Source organism: Mobula birostris, chromosome 1 (assembly GCF_030028105.1).
Source record: "Mobula birostris isolate sMobBir1 chromosome 1, sMobBir1.hap1, whole genome shotgun sequence".
Taxonomy (NCBI): Eukaryota; Metazoa; Chordata; class Chondrichthyes; order Myliobatiformes; family Myliobatidae; genus Mobula; species Mobula birostris.
Window position 1 is genome coordinate 118370104 of NC_092370.1, and position 16410 is coordinate 118386513.

General features: G+C 46.6%; 1 protein-coding gene across 1 annotated transcript in view; it reads right to left on the bottom strand.

The window, feature by feature from the left end:
- sntb1 (syntrophin, basic 1) overlaps positions 1-16410 on the bottom strand; it is a 132093-nt gene that overhangs the window by 13702 nt on the left and 101981 nt on the right. Inside the window, exon 5 of the mRNA XM_072261144.1 lies at positions 7804-7946. Within this exon, the coding sequence (XP_072117245.1) occupies positions 7804-7946 (143 nt within the window). The remainder of the gene's footprint in view (positions 1-7803; positions 7947-16410) is intronic.

Below are 16410 nucleotides of genomic sequence, written 5' to 3' on the forward strand. Positions count from 1 at the left end.
CCACCCTTAACCCATGACCTCTGGTTGTAGTTCCATCCAACCTCAGTGGAAAAAGCCTGCGTGCATTTACCCTGTTTATACCCTTCATAATTTTGCATACCTCCATCAATTCTCCTCTCAATCGTCTACTTTCCAAGGGATAAAGTCCTTACCTATTCAATTTTTCCTTATAACTCAGGTCCTAGAGACCTGGCAATGGCCCTGTAAATTTTCTCTGTATGCTTTCAACCTTGTTCAGAATCAGGTTTAATATCATTGGCGTACGTTGTGAAATTTGTTATTTTAGCAGCAGCAGTACAATGCAATATGTGATAAACACAAAAAAATTACAGTAAATACATATGTATATTAAATAGTTAAATTAAAAATAGTGCAAAACAGAAATAATAAAAAGAAACTGAGATAGTGTTCATGGGTTCAATATCCATTTAGAAATCAGATGGCAGAGGGGAAGAAGCGGCTCCTGAGTCGCTGAGTGTGCACCTCCCTCCTGACAGTGATGCTGAGATGATGTCCTGGGTGATGGGGGTCCTTAATAATGGACTCCCCTTTTCTGAGGCACCGTTCCTGGAAGATTCTTGGATACTACTACTTAGATCTTTCCTGTAGGTTGGTAATCAAAACTGCACACAATACTCCAAATTATTCAACTTCAGCATAACACCCCATCTCCTGTACTCAGTACTTTGATTTATGAAGGCCAATGTGCCAAAAGCATTCTTTATAATCCTATCTACCTGTGACACCACTTTCAATGACCTATGGAGCTGTATGCCTAGATCTTTTTGTTCTACCGCACTCTTCAGTGCCGTACCGTTCACTGTGCAAGACCTACCCTGAGTGGCCCTACTGAGGAGCAACACTTGCACTTGTCTGCATTAAATTCCATCTGCCATGTTTCCAGCTGGATCAGATCTCACAGTCAGCCTTCCTCACTGTCCACTACAGCCCCAATGTAGGTGTCATCACATATTTGCTGATCCAGTTAACCATATAATCATCTAGATTGTTGATATAGATGACAAACAACAATGGACCCAGCACTGATCCCTGTGGGACTCCACTAGTCAAAGGCCTCTAGTCAGAGAGGCAACTATCTACTACCACTCTCTGGCTTCTCTCACAAAGCCGTGTCTAATCCAATTTACCACCTCACCTTGAATGCCAAGTGACTGAACCTTCTTGACCAACCTCCTGTGAGGGACCTTGGCAAATGCTTTGCCATGTAGACAACATCCATTGCTTTGCCTTCATCAACTTTCCTGGTAACTTCCTCAAAAAACTTAAGACTGGTCAGACAGCACCTACCACACACGAAGCCATACTGACTAATCGTTAATCAGCCCATGTCTATCAAAACACTTATACATCCTAACCCTCACAATACCTTTCAATAAGCTTCCCACTACTGATGTCAGGCTCACCAACCTGTAATTTCCTGGTTTATTTTTAGAGCTTTTGTTGAACAGCAGAACAACATTGGCTATCCTCCAATCCTATGGTACCTCATTTGTCAATTCACAGTGGAAGACACCAGCAGAATGCCAGAAAGTTGAGTGGCAGTGGCAGGGGCAAGGGGCAGGGCCAGGGCCAGATTTAGTGGGGCCGGGGCCCCTGCCGACACTGTAAAATGCTGCTGTACCAACCAAGCAAAAAAAAAAAGGCAAGAACAAGAGCGAAGGTCGTACTGGTCTAAATATCGAAGCTGTAGACCAAGACATTGGTTTAGTACAACACGTAGGCTATAAGCTTACAGGCCTTAAGAGGGAGGACAGAAAGTAATGCAGGTTCTTAGTTTGAAGGACAGCATCTAAAGCACTCAAAAGTTGACCTAGGCTTATTTGGCTTAGTAAAATTACGAGGGAGACAAAGTATGATGTATCCAATCTTAATTGTTTATTTAGCTATTGCTGCACATACCATAGGCCTTATTTCTCAAACAGTGCCAAAGCATTTTTATCTAGGTATTTTTCTCAACCGTATGTTCTGAGAAAGTAAAATGGAAATAAGAGACAAAGGCCAAGAGAGATGGCACTATGGCAAACTAGGAAACTTGACAATACTCCAACAATCTTATTGAAAAATGAGATCTAGCACATTCTAACTTATTGCTGTACTGAGTGTGGCTTGCAGAGTAAAGACCACTTATTACTAAGTTTGTAAACAGTCAACTATTAGCCTCTTGCCACAAAAACAGGAACAGCACTGACACACAAGCCTAGATATTTACAAAGTCAGATGCTTGTTTTTCAAAATTAAACCTAGTTCTTCTGGATTCCTTCGCAACAAAGTCCTTGATCAGATCACTAAAATCCAGTTTCTGAACAAGTGACATCAGAGTGAGATGACTCAGCCTGTCCTGTCCCATTGTGGATCTGAGCCTGTGTAGTTGCCGTTATCAGGCCTGCCAAATATGTCACTGGAGCCTTGGATAGCCAGTCCCCTCTCAACCAAAAACTTCACAACCGCCAACACTCTTCTGAATACGTCGGTCCAGTAGACACACTCTGACTCAAACTGTTTTTGCAGTTCTGTATCTATTCTTCCGCTGTCAGACGCTAGTGAAACGTAGGTCAGTATCGTTTTTCTGTGGTGTTTGCCTATTTTCATGCTCTCCTATGCGCTCAGCGGCACGTTGCCAGTCGCTAAAACCAATTTCGAAGATGGACTGACAGTTACCATCACTGAAGATGCGGCATGCAAAACAAAACACACAGCCGGTGGGAGGGGAATATAAGAGCCACTGCCTTGATATGTACTCACCATTTACCAGCTTGCGTTTGAAGTGAAATTTAGAGAAAAAACGTCTCTGCTGTTTGTATACTCGTTCCAAAGCTTTGATATCCACATCCTTATTCTGGCAGGACTCCGGCCCTTTCTTAGCCCAGTACGCTCGGACTGAATCATCTAATGCTTCCTTTCCCCAGCGAGCAGGATCAGTGCTGTAAAGACCCTCAGTAGTGGTAACGTTAACATTAATGGCAGCCTGACTTGGTTGTTTGGAGGCCTCTGTGGTCGGGAATCCCAAAGTTATGCTCTCTGCCTCTTCAACGTTAGCTGCTAACTGTGGCAAGGATGGCGGTCCTCTGCTAACGCTGGTGCTAGCGCTAACTCTTGAACAAGTCTCCATTTGTCCACCAGTCTCAGACTGTGACAACAGCGATGGTACTGCAGCATCATCAAGAACAGGTTTAAAAAATTCCGTCAATTTCAATGTCTTTTTTAAATGCTTCTTTCTCACAGTCCTCTTGTTTCTTTTTTCTTTTCTGTGCTCCACTCTCATATTTTTTTTGTCCACCATGATGATAGCTACCTATTTTGGGCCCCTCTGCAGCTCAGGCCCCTGGGCTGCAGCCCAGCCTAGCCCTGCCTAAAGTCCGGCCCTGGGCAGGGGCCAGAAGTGAGTGTAGTTGCTATTACTAAGGTGTTGGTGCTTGGGAAGCTGAAAGGTCTTAAGGTAGAGATGCCACCTGGACCAGATGGACTACACCCTGTGGTTCTAAAAGAGGTAACCATGGAGATTGTGCTGGCATTAACAGTGATCTTTCAAGAATCAATAGATTCTGAAATGTTCCCAGAGGACTGGAAAATGGTAAATGTTACTTTTCTTTTACAAAACACTTCACTACGTGCAAGTGTGGTCACAGTTCTAACCAGTTTGTGCACAGCAAGTTCCCATGAAGCAGAGTTTAGAAGTGCTGACTGAGATACATACACACACATACACACACACACACAAAATAATATTGGCCAGTCCCTTGCCCTAATTCTATGCAAGGAATTAAGAGCGACACAGTTTTAGAAGGCATTTTTCTTTTTAAACAGTGCAGCAATCCCTCAGCACTGCTCTGGAAACCCGACCACAATCCTTGTGCTAATGTCACTGCAGTGGGACTTGAACCCACAGCCCTCCAGGTCCAAGGCAAGAGAGGTCCAACTGAGCCACAGCTAAGTCAGAATTGGAGCAGGCTTCTGGTTGGGAGGTGACAGCCATGCTCAGGGAAGGACTGATAGAAGTTCCAGTTCTCTGTGCCAGATCTCGTACACTAATTCCTCTTTGAACTGTTTCCAGACAGAATTTAATGGCAGGTTGATCATTGCCAGGTGACATTTCTCCCATGACCCTTACATGACCCCACTCTCTACAATACACCCTTGTTCCATTACTGACTCACCAATGCCATCAAATTCCTTCCACAGAAAGGGAGGAAACAGCTTTACAAATTAATGCCCAACTTATTTTTCTTTCCTGCCCATGACAGTTGCGTTGTGTTGATCGTGCTGGCACCTGCCCTGAAGAAAGAATCTTGCTGAAACATTTGCAATCTGAAGACCTCTTTTCCACTGCCGCTGCTGTATGAAGTAGACCAGTGAAGACCCAGTGGTATGTCAGTGGGAAATGATAAGTCAGTGTTGTTGGAGTAACACTTACTTTGTAGTCTGTTTCCGGATTTAATGCTGGCCCCTTGTATTAACTATTCACTGCTGACAAGTGGGAAATGAATTATTGAACAAGTCCAACAGCTGCTCTCCTTGCCAACATTGCTTTTGTTTAGCACAGACTTTATTACAGAAGAAAAAGATGTTAAATTAATTCTTTCTCCCCTCTAATGAGCAGCATCTTCTCCACTGCTGTCGGATTTCTGAACCAATCACCCCTTTTCGGTGGTGCTGCCACATTCTCAGACTCTCCATTAGCAGTTATTCCACTGTTGATACTTTCCTCTTTGCACTAGAATCTTTGCGCCAATCTGCTGTCATGCACTCATATTGTATTTATTCACAATAACACATTTCAAATTTCACAGCACATGCCGATGATATTAAACCTGATTCTAACACTGATATTATACAATTTGTGAGCTTCACGCAAACAAGGGATTTCATTTCATCCATTGTTTCTGACAATAAGTTAATCTGAATCTGATCTGAGGTGCTAGCTCTTGGTAGAGTTAATCAGGGTCACCTCCCTGTGCAGCAAAAGTTCATTCATCTAACTGATGGCTATATTTTTTATCCTTGGGGAATACAAACAACAGCAGCTGAGGCTGTTCAGAATTGTCTTCGGTACATCGTCTGCCGAAATGCTCGTACATGCCTTTGCTATCTCCTTTTCCAATGCAATCCCACCAGCCTTCCATGAATTAGTAGCCATTCCAAATTTTAGAGGTGCTGCACCAGACTTAAACAATTAACAAGTCCCATTCATCATTATCCCCACACTCACAAGCTCCCAGTTACCTTGTTCCTCAGTCCCTTCATACCATTATATCATCGCGTCATACAACTCCTCAAAGTACCTGAGTTCCTCCAATAATGACTGCTTGGTTGTCCACCAATAGCCCCACAATAGCTGCCCCAACTTCAGCTGCGGAAGCCCTGAGCTCTGGAGACACAAACCATTCTGCCTCTTTCTTCCTCCACAATGCTCTTTAAAACACATCCTTTTCAGAAGCTTTGAGCTTAAAGTCAATATCCTCCTGAAGATGGTCTTGTGATGGTCAATATAATATCAAAGGCAGTTAACAGAGCTGCCACCTCACAGGTCTAGTGACTAGAGACCTTGGAGAGACTGCAGAAAGATTCACTAGGATATTGCCCAGATTTGAAAGTATTAGCTGCAAGAAAAAGCTGGATAAACTTTGGTTGTTTTCTCTGGAGCCTTGGAAACTAAGGGGAAACCTGATCAAAGTATATAAAATTATGAGAGGCATAGAGCAGATAGTCAGATCTTTCTCCCCCAAGGTGGAAGTGTCAAGTACCATGGTGCATTTAGACATGCAGAAAGAGACGAGGAATGGAGGGATATAGTTCATTCACAGGCAGATGTAGTTCAAGTTTGCATTATGGGCCAAAGGACCTGATCTTGTACTGTACAGTCCAATGCAGCACTAACTTCCTGATAAAACAAACTGCAATCTTTCAGTTAAAACCTTAAGGATATTATATTGAATTAATACATTTTCACACCAGGGGAATGCTGAACTACAGGAAGTTGCTCCTGGGAGACTTGAGAGGGGATGAAGGAAGTTGGTGGGGGGCGGGGGGGGGGAGGCTCTTGGAGAAGGGTTGCAGACAGACAGACAGACATCTATTCACTAGCTTCAATTTAGCTGTAAGGTTCCAGTAGGAGATCCCCAGAGCCAAGATGATTGTCCACAACTAACAATGGAAGGCAGAGTGTCAGCGAAGGCACTAAAACAGCCCCTTAGGTAAACAACTCCTAACATCAAAAGGTCCGAGTCAAACCAACTAAGACTTGTGGGAAGAAGCTGGCTGGATGATTACAAGATACATCAACTCCTCTGGGAACTTTGGACATCGCAAATCAGACCGGACTGGATAATATCTTCAACTCTTACATCATCTTGGGTCAACAGCAATGATCAGATTCACTTGGTTTCATAAAACAATAAACAGATTACTCTTCTCACTTCCGGAAGCAAGTTTCCTCTGGCACACAGCAAGAACAGGATTTCTCATCCTGTTTTTCCTGAACGCAGAATTTTCCTAGAGAGTGTGAATTTTTTTTTAATGATTAAGGGAAATTAGTTGACATTTCAGTGCTGGCAAATCCATCATCAGATACTGCTATAATTATTTTTCAACAAGGATCCTTGACTTTTAAAAAAATATTTTGGGTAAAAATATTCCTAACATAAGAAGAGAGCGCTCCTTCAGAGTTGTAATTATCCTGCCCTGGGTTCATCCCCCTCTCAGTAACCCAGGCTGGGAGCAGGAAGCACCCACTTTCAGGCCTCAAACAGATCTCAGCACAATCTCACTCATCTGTCTGTTCTGATGATCCCTGCTGCTTATCAGAGGAGCTCAGGGTGCGTTGATAGATTTGTTGAGGGATTTAACTTGCCCTAATGGGATGTGCCCGTGCACGTGTCCATGCCTGTGTGACTGTGCACATGTGTGCGTGTCTCTCCCTGTTTGTTTGTGCTTGTCCATATGTGCTTCACTCTGGGTGTCTGTGTGTTTGCCCATGTATCTGCTTGTCTCTGCAGGAACGGCTCACAGAACCTCCTGCAAATCTGGAGCACTGAACAGAGTTGAGCATTTGACCTGACACACGAGGGTTTGCCAAATGGTACTGGGCACTGCAATTGGCAGGACCTGGTCTGGGAAACAAAGGATGGGATAGAAGAGAACTCTTTGGAGAGGGAGGGGTTGGAGATGAAGCCCACAAGTTAAGAGCCAGGTCTTTGAAGAGTGAAGTTCTACAGGAGAAATGTAGAGTTATCTCCAACACCAACAGTCAAAGCAGGACTGTTAAATCTCAGATGGAGTGCATTAACTGGAGATATTAAGAGAGATGGACAAGTGGCGAGGAAGGGGGAATGTGGTGAAGGGGAGGATCACATTTAAGCCCCACTCACTCAATGAATGAACTGATGTGCCAAGTAAAATTGGGGATACAGTATCCAGTCTGCATTTCAGGCTGAATTCAGGTGTCAATTGTGGGGGTTGAAGCAAAGGCACTCAACAGCTGAGGCCACATACTGGATCTATTGGTGAAGGACCAGGAACTGCAGAAGTGAGACTCCAAATTCCGATCAAGTTCCAGCCTGGCCCGTGGGGAATGCGTGCATCTGCAGCGGCAGGATCATTGGTGGGCTGGGGGAGGTAGGGGTATCTCAAATAGAGTGTGGTGAAAGGAGGAGGGATGCAAAGAGTGCAACTAAGACCCGTTTAATTAAAGCTAAACCAAACTTGAAGCTGCCGCCGTTGTAAAAGGAAAGTGAAGTTCCCACTGGCAAACCAAAGAGATCATTTCCTCACATTCTGCCATCTTACCTGGTGGCAAGCAGCGGGTAAGTATATGCTGGACTGAGCCAGGACTCCTTCAGACGAGGCATACTAGGATACATAAGCATGTCCTTCTCAGTGATTACAACCAGTACCGGCTTCCAGGTTCTCTTGTCACCCTCCACCATTGGCTGCAGAGAGAAAAAGACAGGGAACCATTAGGCCGGGCCGCCCCCGCCCAACTCCCTCAGGCCGGGCCGCCCCCGCCCATCTCCCTCAGGCCGGGCCGCCCCCCGCCCATCTCCCTCAGGCCGGGCCGCCCCCCGCCCATCTCCCTCAGGCCGGGCCGCCCCCCGCCCATCTCCCTCAGGCCGGGCCGCCCCCCGCCCATCTCCCTCAGGCCGGGCCGCCCCCCGCCCATCTCCCTCAGGCCGGGCCGCCCCCCGCCCATCTCCCTCAGGCCGGGCCGCCCCCCGCCCATCTCCCTCAGGCCGGGCCGCCCCCCGCCCATCTCCCTCAGGCCGGGCCGCCCCCCGCCCATCTCCCTCAGGCCGGGCCGCCCCCCGCCCATCTCCCTCAGGCCGGGCCGCCCCCCGCCCATCTCCCTCAGGCCGGGCCGCCCCCCGCCCATCTCCCTCAGGCCGGGCCGCCCCCCGCCCATCTCCCTCAGGCCGGGCCGCCCCCCGCCCATCTCCCTCAGGCCGGGCCGCCCCCCGCCCATCTCCCTCAGGCCGGGCCGCCCCCCGCCCATCTCCCTCAGGCCGGGCCGCCCCCCCGCCCATCTCCCTCAGGCCGGGCCGCCCCCGCCCATCTCCCTCAGGCCGGGCCGCCCCCGCCCATCTCCCTCTGGCCGGGCCGCCCCCGCCCATCTCCCTCTGGCCGGGCCGCCCCCGCCCATCTCCCTCAGGCCGGGCTGCCCCCGCCCATCTCCCTCAGGCCGGGCCGCCCCCGCCCAACTTCAGCAACATCAGCATTTTGTGTCAGACCTGTGTCACAGGAAACCACAGTGGCCATGATTGCCACACTCTGCCAAAGCCATTATTAGAATCAAGAGATCCAAGCCCGCTTGACAATAACATGAGAAGTTTACAATAGTATCGAGCAGATGGGGAGATGGTAGGAATTTTGCAAGTGTGACACGGGTTAAAGAATGTTACTTTCTCTTCGCATATTCTCAAACTAGTAGACTGACTTCAGGACCCTGCGTTCTCTGGGCTTAGTGCTGACACTTTTGGGGTCAAGAAGGGGAGATGCAATCGGAGGGAAGGTTCTTCTTACCCACTGCTTGTAAAATCAACGTGAATCTACTTTATTAGTTAAGTAAAAGGCAGCTCTGTATTTCCATGTTTCCCAATAGTCTGAGCTTCCTGTTTGTATGAAATGCTATACTCTCCCTCTCTCCCATCTGCTCTTCCCACTCCGCCAAGTGTTCTGCATACAAGGAACAGGCCCAAGACAGTTCCCATTCCTTCTCCTTTGGGAGGGGACCGCCAGACAATTCCTGAGACCTCGACAGGCGAGCAGTTATTTGTGGCCATGAGATAAAACGGGTCTGGGAGGCACAATGATCCAGCTGTCCCTGGGATACCTCTGCAGACAAACCACAATTACAGAGCAGGGATACAACCAGAGCCACAAGATATCAATGAGCACTCAGTGACCAAGGCTCCACTGAATTAAAGGACTCTTCTCACAACTGATGATTAATTTCAGGACAAAAAATGCAAAGTTAAAATAGATGAAGCCCTCAATGAAAGGATTCCATATTTGAGGACATGTCTAACTTGACAGAAACATAACACTACAGCACGGGAGCAGACCCTTACACCCAGGGTGTAGTGTTGAAATAATTAAACTAGCAATTAAATGACTAACCGAGCTAATCCCTTCTACCTACACAATGTCTGTACCCCTCCACCCTCTGCACGTTCACATGTTGTACTTGCCTTCACTACCACCCCTGGCACAGTATTCCAGCCGCCTACCATTCTCTCTTTAAAACAAACTTGCTTGCACATCGCCTTTCCCCCCTCACCTTGAATGGATTTCCTCTGATATTAAACATTTTGTCCCTAGGAAAAAGATACTGGCCATCTATAGCTCTCGTAATCCTATAAACTCTTATCAGGTCTCCCCTCAGCCTTGTCATTCCAGGGCAAACAACCCAAGTTTGTCAAACCTCTCCATAAAGCACATGCCCTCTAATCCAGACAGCATCCTGATAATCAGGAGATCACACTGGTGAATTCAGCACATTTAAATTAGGACACTGCAGATTTTGTAATGCAAATTCATTTGCCAGACAGGGAAATGAGTGCTTGAGAAACCCCATGTTTGGTCTACTCGTCAGTACATTGCACCCCGCCCCCCATCTCTCACAAGACTGCAGCTCAGACTGTCATGTCCAAGATACACCCAAAACAGACGGATAAGGTGGGGTGGCTTTGGTATAAACAGAAGACGGCACAGTGGTTCTGTCAGCCTCATACAGCAACTGCCTGGAATGAAGGAAGAGTTACTGTGTTGGTTTCTAAACTGGGGAAAATAACATTTCTTGAAGTAATTTTCAGGTGTATTGATTATTACTGGTTTATTATTGTCACCGAGATACAGTGAAAAACTTTGTGCCCTTTAGACAGATCATTCTATACGTCAAGATAGTAAAAAGGAAACAGAATGCAGAATACTGTGTGCTTCAGGAAGACTGAGAGATAGAAGATATCTTTGGGTCTGGTGGCATGTGCTTTCAAGCTTATGCATCTTCTGCCAGACCAGTGAGAAAAGAGAAGTAAAAGTTTATGGAGAATTAGAGACACTATATGATCATACAATGCAGTAGGCCAGTTCCTATGCCAATTCTTTTAAAGAGTTGTATTTATGGTATTGGTTCACGTATTTATGGTATTGATTGCCTTCCACTAAACACGGAGGCCAGTGGAATCCATGGTATTCTGCAGGGATTGGTGTTGGGACCGCTCCTTTTCATGTTATACATCAAAGATTTGGATGATGGAATTGATGGCTTTGTGGCCAAGTTTGTGGATGATAGAAAGATAGTTGGAGAGACGGAGTGCTGAGGAAGCAGGGAGCTTGCAGAAGGGTTTAAAACAGATTAGGAAAACGGGAAAAGGGGTGGCAGATGGAATACAGAATAGGGAAGTGTATGGTCATGCACTTTGGTAAAAGGAATAGGCTATTTTCTAAATGGGGAACAAATTGGAAGTTCTTGTGTGGCATTCAGTAAAATTTAACTTGAAGATTGATTCGGTGGTAAGGAAACCAATTGCAATGTTAGCTTTTATTTTAAGAGGATTAGAATATGAAAGGAAGGATGTAATGCTGAATCTTTGTAAGGCATTGGTCAGACCACATGGAGCAATGAGAGCAACTTTGGGGCCCCATATCTAAGCACGTGTTTGTATTGGAGGGGATCCAGAGGAGGCTTACAAGAACGATTCTGGAATGAAACGGTTAATGCACTAAGAGCATTTAATGGCTCTGGGCCTGTACTCGCTGGAGTTTAGAAGAATGAGTGTGGGTATCATTGAAACCTATCAAATATTGCAAGGGCTAGATAAAGTGGACGTGGAGAGGATGTTTCCTATAGTAGGGATGTCTAAGACCAGAGGGCACAGCATCAGACTACAGGGACGTCCCTTTCGAACAAAGGTGAGGGGTGGGGGGATTTCTTTAGCCAGAGGATTGTGAATCTGTGGCACTCACTGCCACAGACAGCTGTGGAGGCTGTCAGTGGGTATATTTAAATCAGACATTGATAGGCTCTTGATTGGTAAGGGCATCGATGCTGACAAGGAGAAGACAGGAGAATGGGATTGAGAGGAATAAATCAGCCACGGTTTAATCATAGAGCAGACTCAATGGTCCGAATGGACCAATTCTGCTGCTATGCCCTTGGTCTTATGGTTTATTGCTCTGCTTCGATAAGCCGATTTACAGCCCAGTCAGATTATATAACACAGAACCAGGCCTTCTGCACCAACTGCTCCATGCTGACCAAGACGACTGTGAACCACATCCTTTTACATTAGAAGTCAAAGGAAAGAGGCAATCAAGCCAATGAGAGCTGCTGGAAAGCATGTACGCCAGCAGTTTGCAGGGCATTGGCCTATCAAAAAAAAAAGAGGAATTAACTTGGTTTTGTTTCTAAAATTCTATTCAAAACCAGCTACAAAAAGCAGAACTGTTTTGCTTTATTTTTAAACCTAGAATTTGTTTCAATGCTTTTGTTTGACCTTACAAAAGCCTTTGGCTCCAGCAGTCAAGAGGTTTCTGTCTGGCCTCAGTAATTCACCTCGCCCCCGTAGTCTGCATTGCAAAAGCAGGCCATCATCTTAAGCAACAGGTCCACAGTCTCACAGCACATTCAGGAATTTGCTAGCTTGGAGGTGTGCGGAGGTATTTAAAGTGGAGGTAGATAAATTATTGAAAAAAAAAATCAAGGAATTGAGGGTTTATGGGGTATTGGGTTTGAGGCCAGTCCTCATCATGCTGATTGGTGGACAGGCTGAATAGTTACTGCTAATTCTATTTTCCCAAGGCCAACGTTTCTCACTGCAACGCTGCACATCAGCCTCAGCAAACTCCGATTAGGGTGCGCTTGCAGTGTGATGCAGAGTTCTGGTCATCCATTACAGGAAGGACGTGGAGGTTTTGGAGAGGGTACAGAAGGGATTCACTGGGATGCTGCCTGGATCGGAGAGTGTTAACTGCAAGGAGAAGTTGGACAAACCTGCATTTCTTTTTTCTGTGCACCGAGTTTCAGAGGTTGAGGGGAAAGCTGATAAAGCTTTATAAAATTATGATAGGGTAGACAGTCAGAATCTTTACCACAGAGTAGAAATGTTGAACACTAGAGTTTATAGAAAGTGCGAGGAAGAAAAAGGGCAAGCTTTAAATTCCACCCCCCCCCCCCCAAGAGATCAGTGGGAGCGTGGAACAGCCTGGTGGAGGTGTGCAGGCACATGGGATTAGTTTAAAACAACGTCACAATCCGTGCAGACGCTGTGAGCTGAAGAGCCTGTTATTGTCATGTTCTTTGTTAACTTCACATGGGAGTCCAGCCGATCTGCAGAACCAAGCCATACTCCGAGCTACATCAGCTCCACTCCCAGACCAGGGCCATTCCCACCTTCACCATCGAGCTGCAGTACAGAGTGGGCTAGAGAATGAACGTTTGAAGGTCAACTTCATTGTCGACTCATTCACTAAGGGCATGACGGAATGGGCTCTCACTTCCACGGAAGAATGTCTCTGTCGAACTGACTCCGCTGAATGCCAGGGCCCTCTATCACTCTTCAGTACTCGAGTGTAAAGGAGAGTGAAATGATTGTTACTCTGCATCATAGGCAGTAGAAAACACAAAGAATGTAACACCAATCCTATAAAACAGTGCACAAGTAACTGGGTATGGCCCTATATACAGAGATTAGCTGATGTACATAGACTGATTGCATGTACATAGAGTGACACCAGCTACAGGAGTCTCTGCAAACAGGGCAAGTAACAGGAAACGATAAAGCAACAATGTGACTCTTGGCAAGAGGAACTCTTCTAGGCAGCAGCAGGGCATACGAAATCACAGTAACTGTGCAGAGGGGCGGACTGGAAGCGCATGCTGGGGTGGAAGAGGGTGCAGAGAGCAGTTGGTGACGTGGGTGCAGTGGTGTTGGGGGTGGTGAGGTGGATTACTGAGTGGAGCTGTTGATCAGCCTGACAGCTGGGGGAAGTAACTGTTTTTGAGTCTTGTGGTTCTGGTGTGGACAGCTTCTGTATTCTGCTGCCTCCACTGGGTAGACCACACACTCATGTCCAACTTGGCATTCCTGCAACAGATGTTCAATTCCTAGCTCCATCTTGACAAGACATTATCAAGGTGGAGGGAGGAAAAGATTCGATGACTGTCTTTAGTCTCCTTCAGAAAGTGCAACAACCCCACTATGGAATCTCCTGCCGGCCACCTAGCAAAGTGGAGGAAGAGCTTTCTGGATGGCACTGAGAATCTCTAAATCCATGTTTCAGGAAAACAGAAGCTTTGCAATAATGGCAGGGTTTACCACCTCTAGATCTCGCCATCCTCCAGCCGCCCTCCCCATCTCATGGTTCATGTCCTACGGGGCATCTATGGACCCCACATTGGATCACTGGTCATTCTCAGAACCCAGACACTGGAGAACAGGTTGTCTGCTGACCAAGAAAAAAAGATTCTATTTAAACTCAGCAGTAAAAGCGGAATTGTGGACATTAAGCACTTGCAGCCTCCGTGCCCCCATTTATCACCCTCTAGCCCGTCTCCACCTTTACCCTCCCCTCACTTGGTTCCATTAGTCCTTTTTAAAAAAAAAAAAATTTCCACGCATAACCCTCTTGCCTCTGTTTCTCAATTCCACCCCCTCTGCCCCCTACCTGGCTCTATCTGCCCATTACTCCTTCATCCCTCCTTAATCCACCTATCACCTACTGGTCACTGCCCCTTTCCTCTTTACACCAACCATTTCCCCAGTCCACTCAGTTCTCAATACTGGGGGAATTGACAATTTCCCATCCCTTATTTTTCCAGCTGACTTATTAAAAGGAGAACTGCTTCATCCTTTCAAACCTGGATCTTCCCGAGTAGTCTCTTATTCACACTAAATGAGCAGAATGCAATGTTCCTAACTAGCTTGAAAAATATATGATCTATGTTGACGTTCTTTGCCTTTGCCTCCAGGCTAATGCTTGAAAGGTTTCCCACATGACAGCGTGCTTAATTCACCTCTAATCTGTCGGAGTACGTGAACGGATGCTGGGGAAGTGGTTGGGACTGTCCAGTCTTGGTGGGATGTCACCGGTATTTCGGGGTTCTTGGTACTTGGTGCATTATTGTCATATGTATGAAGATACCTTGAAAAACACTGATGGTGACAGATCACAGGAACAGCGATAACAGAATGCAGAATACACTGTTACATTTACGGAGAAAGTGCAGTGCAGGCAGACAATAAGGTTCCGGGGCCATGACGAGGTGGAATGAGAAGTTCACCTTTATTGTACAGGAGGTGCAGTCAAGAGTCTTACAGCTGCTGGTTTGCAATCTTAAAGTTTGTATGTCTTTTGGGGGAGAAGTGGGAATGACTGAGGTGGGAAAGGTCTTTGATAGTTTTAAGAGATGCGCAATGTGAAAGCAGCAGACAAGAACTTCTGGCTGCGACAGCAGCTCTGGATAACCACCCCACAGCTTCATCAGTAGCTCTCCTTTCAGCAGATCTACATCTCCAATCCGCTAACACGCAACGTACGTACAATGTACTGCGGTTCAGGAAACAGCAGTTCACCCTGAAGGGACTCACCGACCATGACCAAAAAACTTGAGATACGGAACAAAGATTGATTCACACTGAACTAGAGAGAATGAAAAGTAACTAAATGAATACAAAATGCGCAAGAAACAAATGTTGTCAAGAGTTCACATTTCAGACGGCTTTCACCATACAAAGGGTAAAGTAGCTCTTGTAGTTGTTCCACAGATCTCATGACCTCCAGGATGTGCCAAAACACCATACAGAGCTACCAGTCACGCCTTGCTGTTTGCCCACTGCTCTACAATCGGAAACCTGGCAGGTAATATGGACACAGCAAGCTCCCGCTCTCCCACCTCTATTGTCCAGTGATATTTATTAGATCTTGGTGTTGATAAATCAGATAACCAGGGGTAAGGGAGAATCATTTACACAATGTATAGTGATCCAGGGCATATGCTGCTGTAAAGGGTGGTGGAGGCAGATTCAGCAGGGAACTGGACAAATACTGGAATCCCCAGACCCCCTGGAGAACATCCCTGCTCTTCTTTATAATGGTCTGAGAGACATTGCATCCACACACAGGGAGAAGATAGAGCCTCAGTTTTATACCCCACGTGAGAGACACCAAAGCAGCACACTCCAGCATTCCCTCCACAGGTCAGGCCACATTCTGTGTTAACCACGCCATAGCAGGACTTGAACCCGCAACCCTCTGGTTCAGAGTTGACGACGCTACCTGCTGAGGTCCAGCCGGCCTGTGCCACAGCATCTCATTGTTACCGTGGACCGATTCGCAGGGGCAGGAAGCACTGAATTTAAACGCACCATGGGGCAAGAGTGGCACTGCAGTGAGTGCTGCTGTCTCACTGCCCCAGCTTCAATCCTGACCATGTGACGTTTGCAAGTTCTCCCAGGCGCTCCCATTTCCACCCAAACCTGGTTTGTTAATTGACCACTGTAAGTGACCCCGAACCTGACGCCATTGCAGGTGAGGCTTGGGGAAGAGGGTGGTGAGTATAGACAGAACAGCAGCTGACCAGCAGAAGGCAAAGTATAGGAATAAAGGGGACCTTTACGGTTTGGCTGCTGGTGACTAGTGGTGTTCTGCAGGGTTCAGTGCTTGGCCCACTGTATGTTAATGATCTGGATGATGGAACTGATGGTCTTGTGGCCAAGATTGTGGAAGATACAAAGATAAGTGGAGGGGCAGATAATGTTGAGAAAGCAGGGAGTTTGCAGAAGGACTTGGATGGATTTGGAGACTGGGCAGATGGAATACAGTGTAGTGTTGTGTACAGTCATACACTTTGGTGGAAGGATAAAGGCATCGACTATTTTCTACAAAGGGAGCAAATTC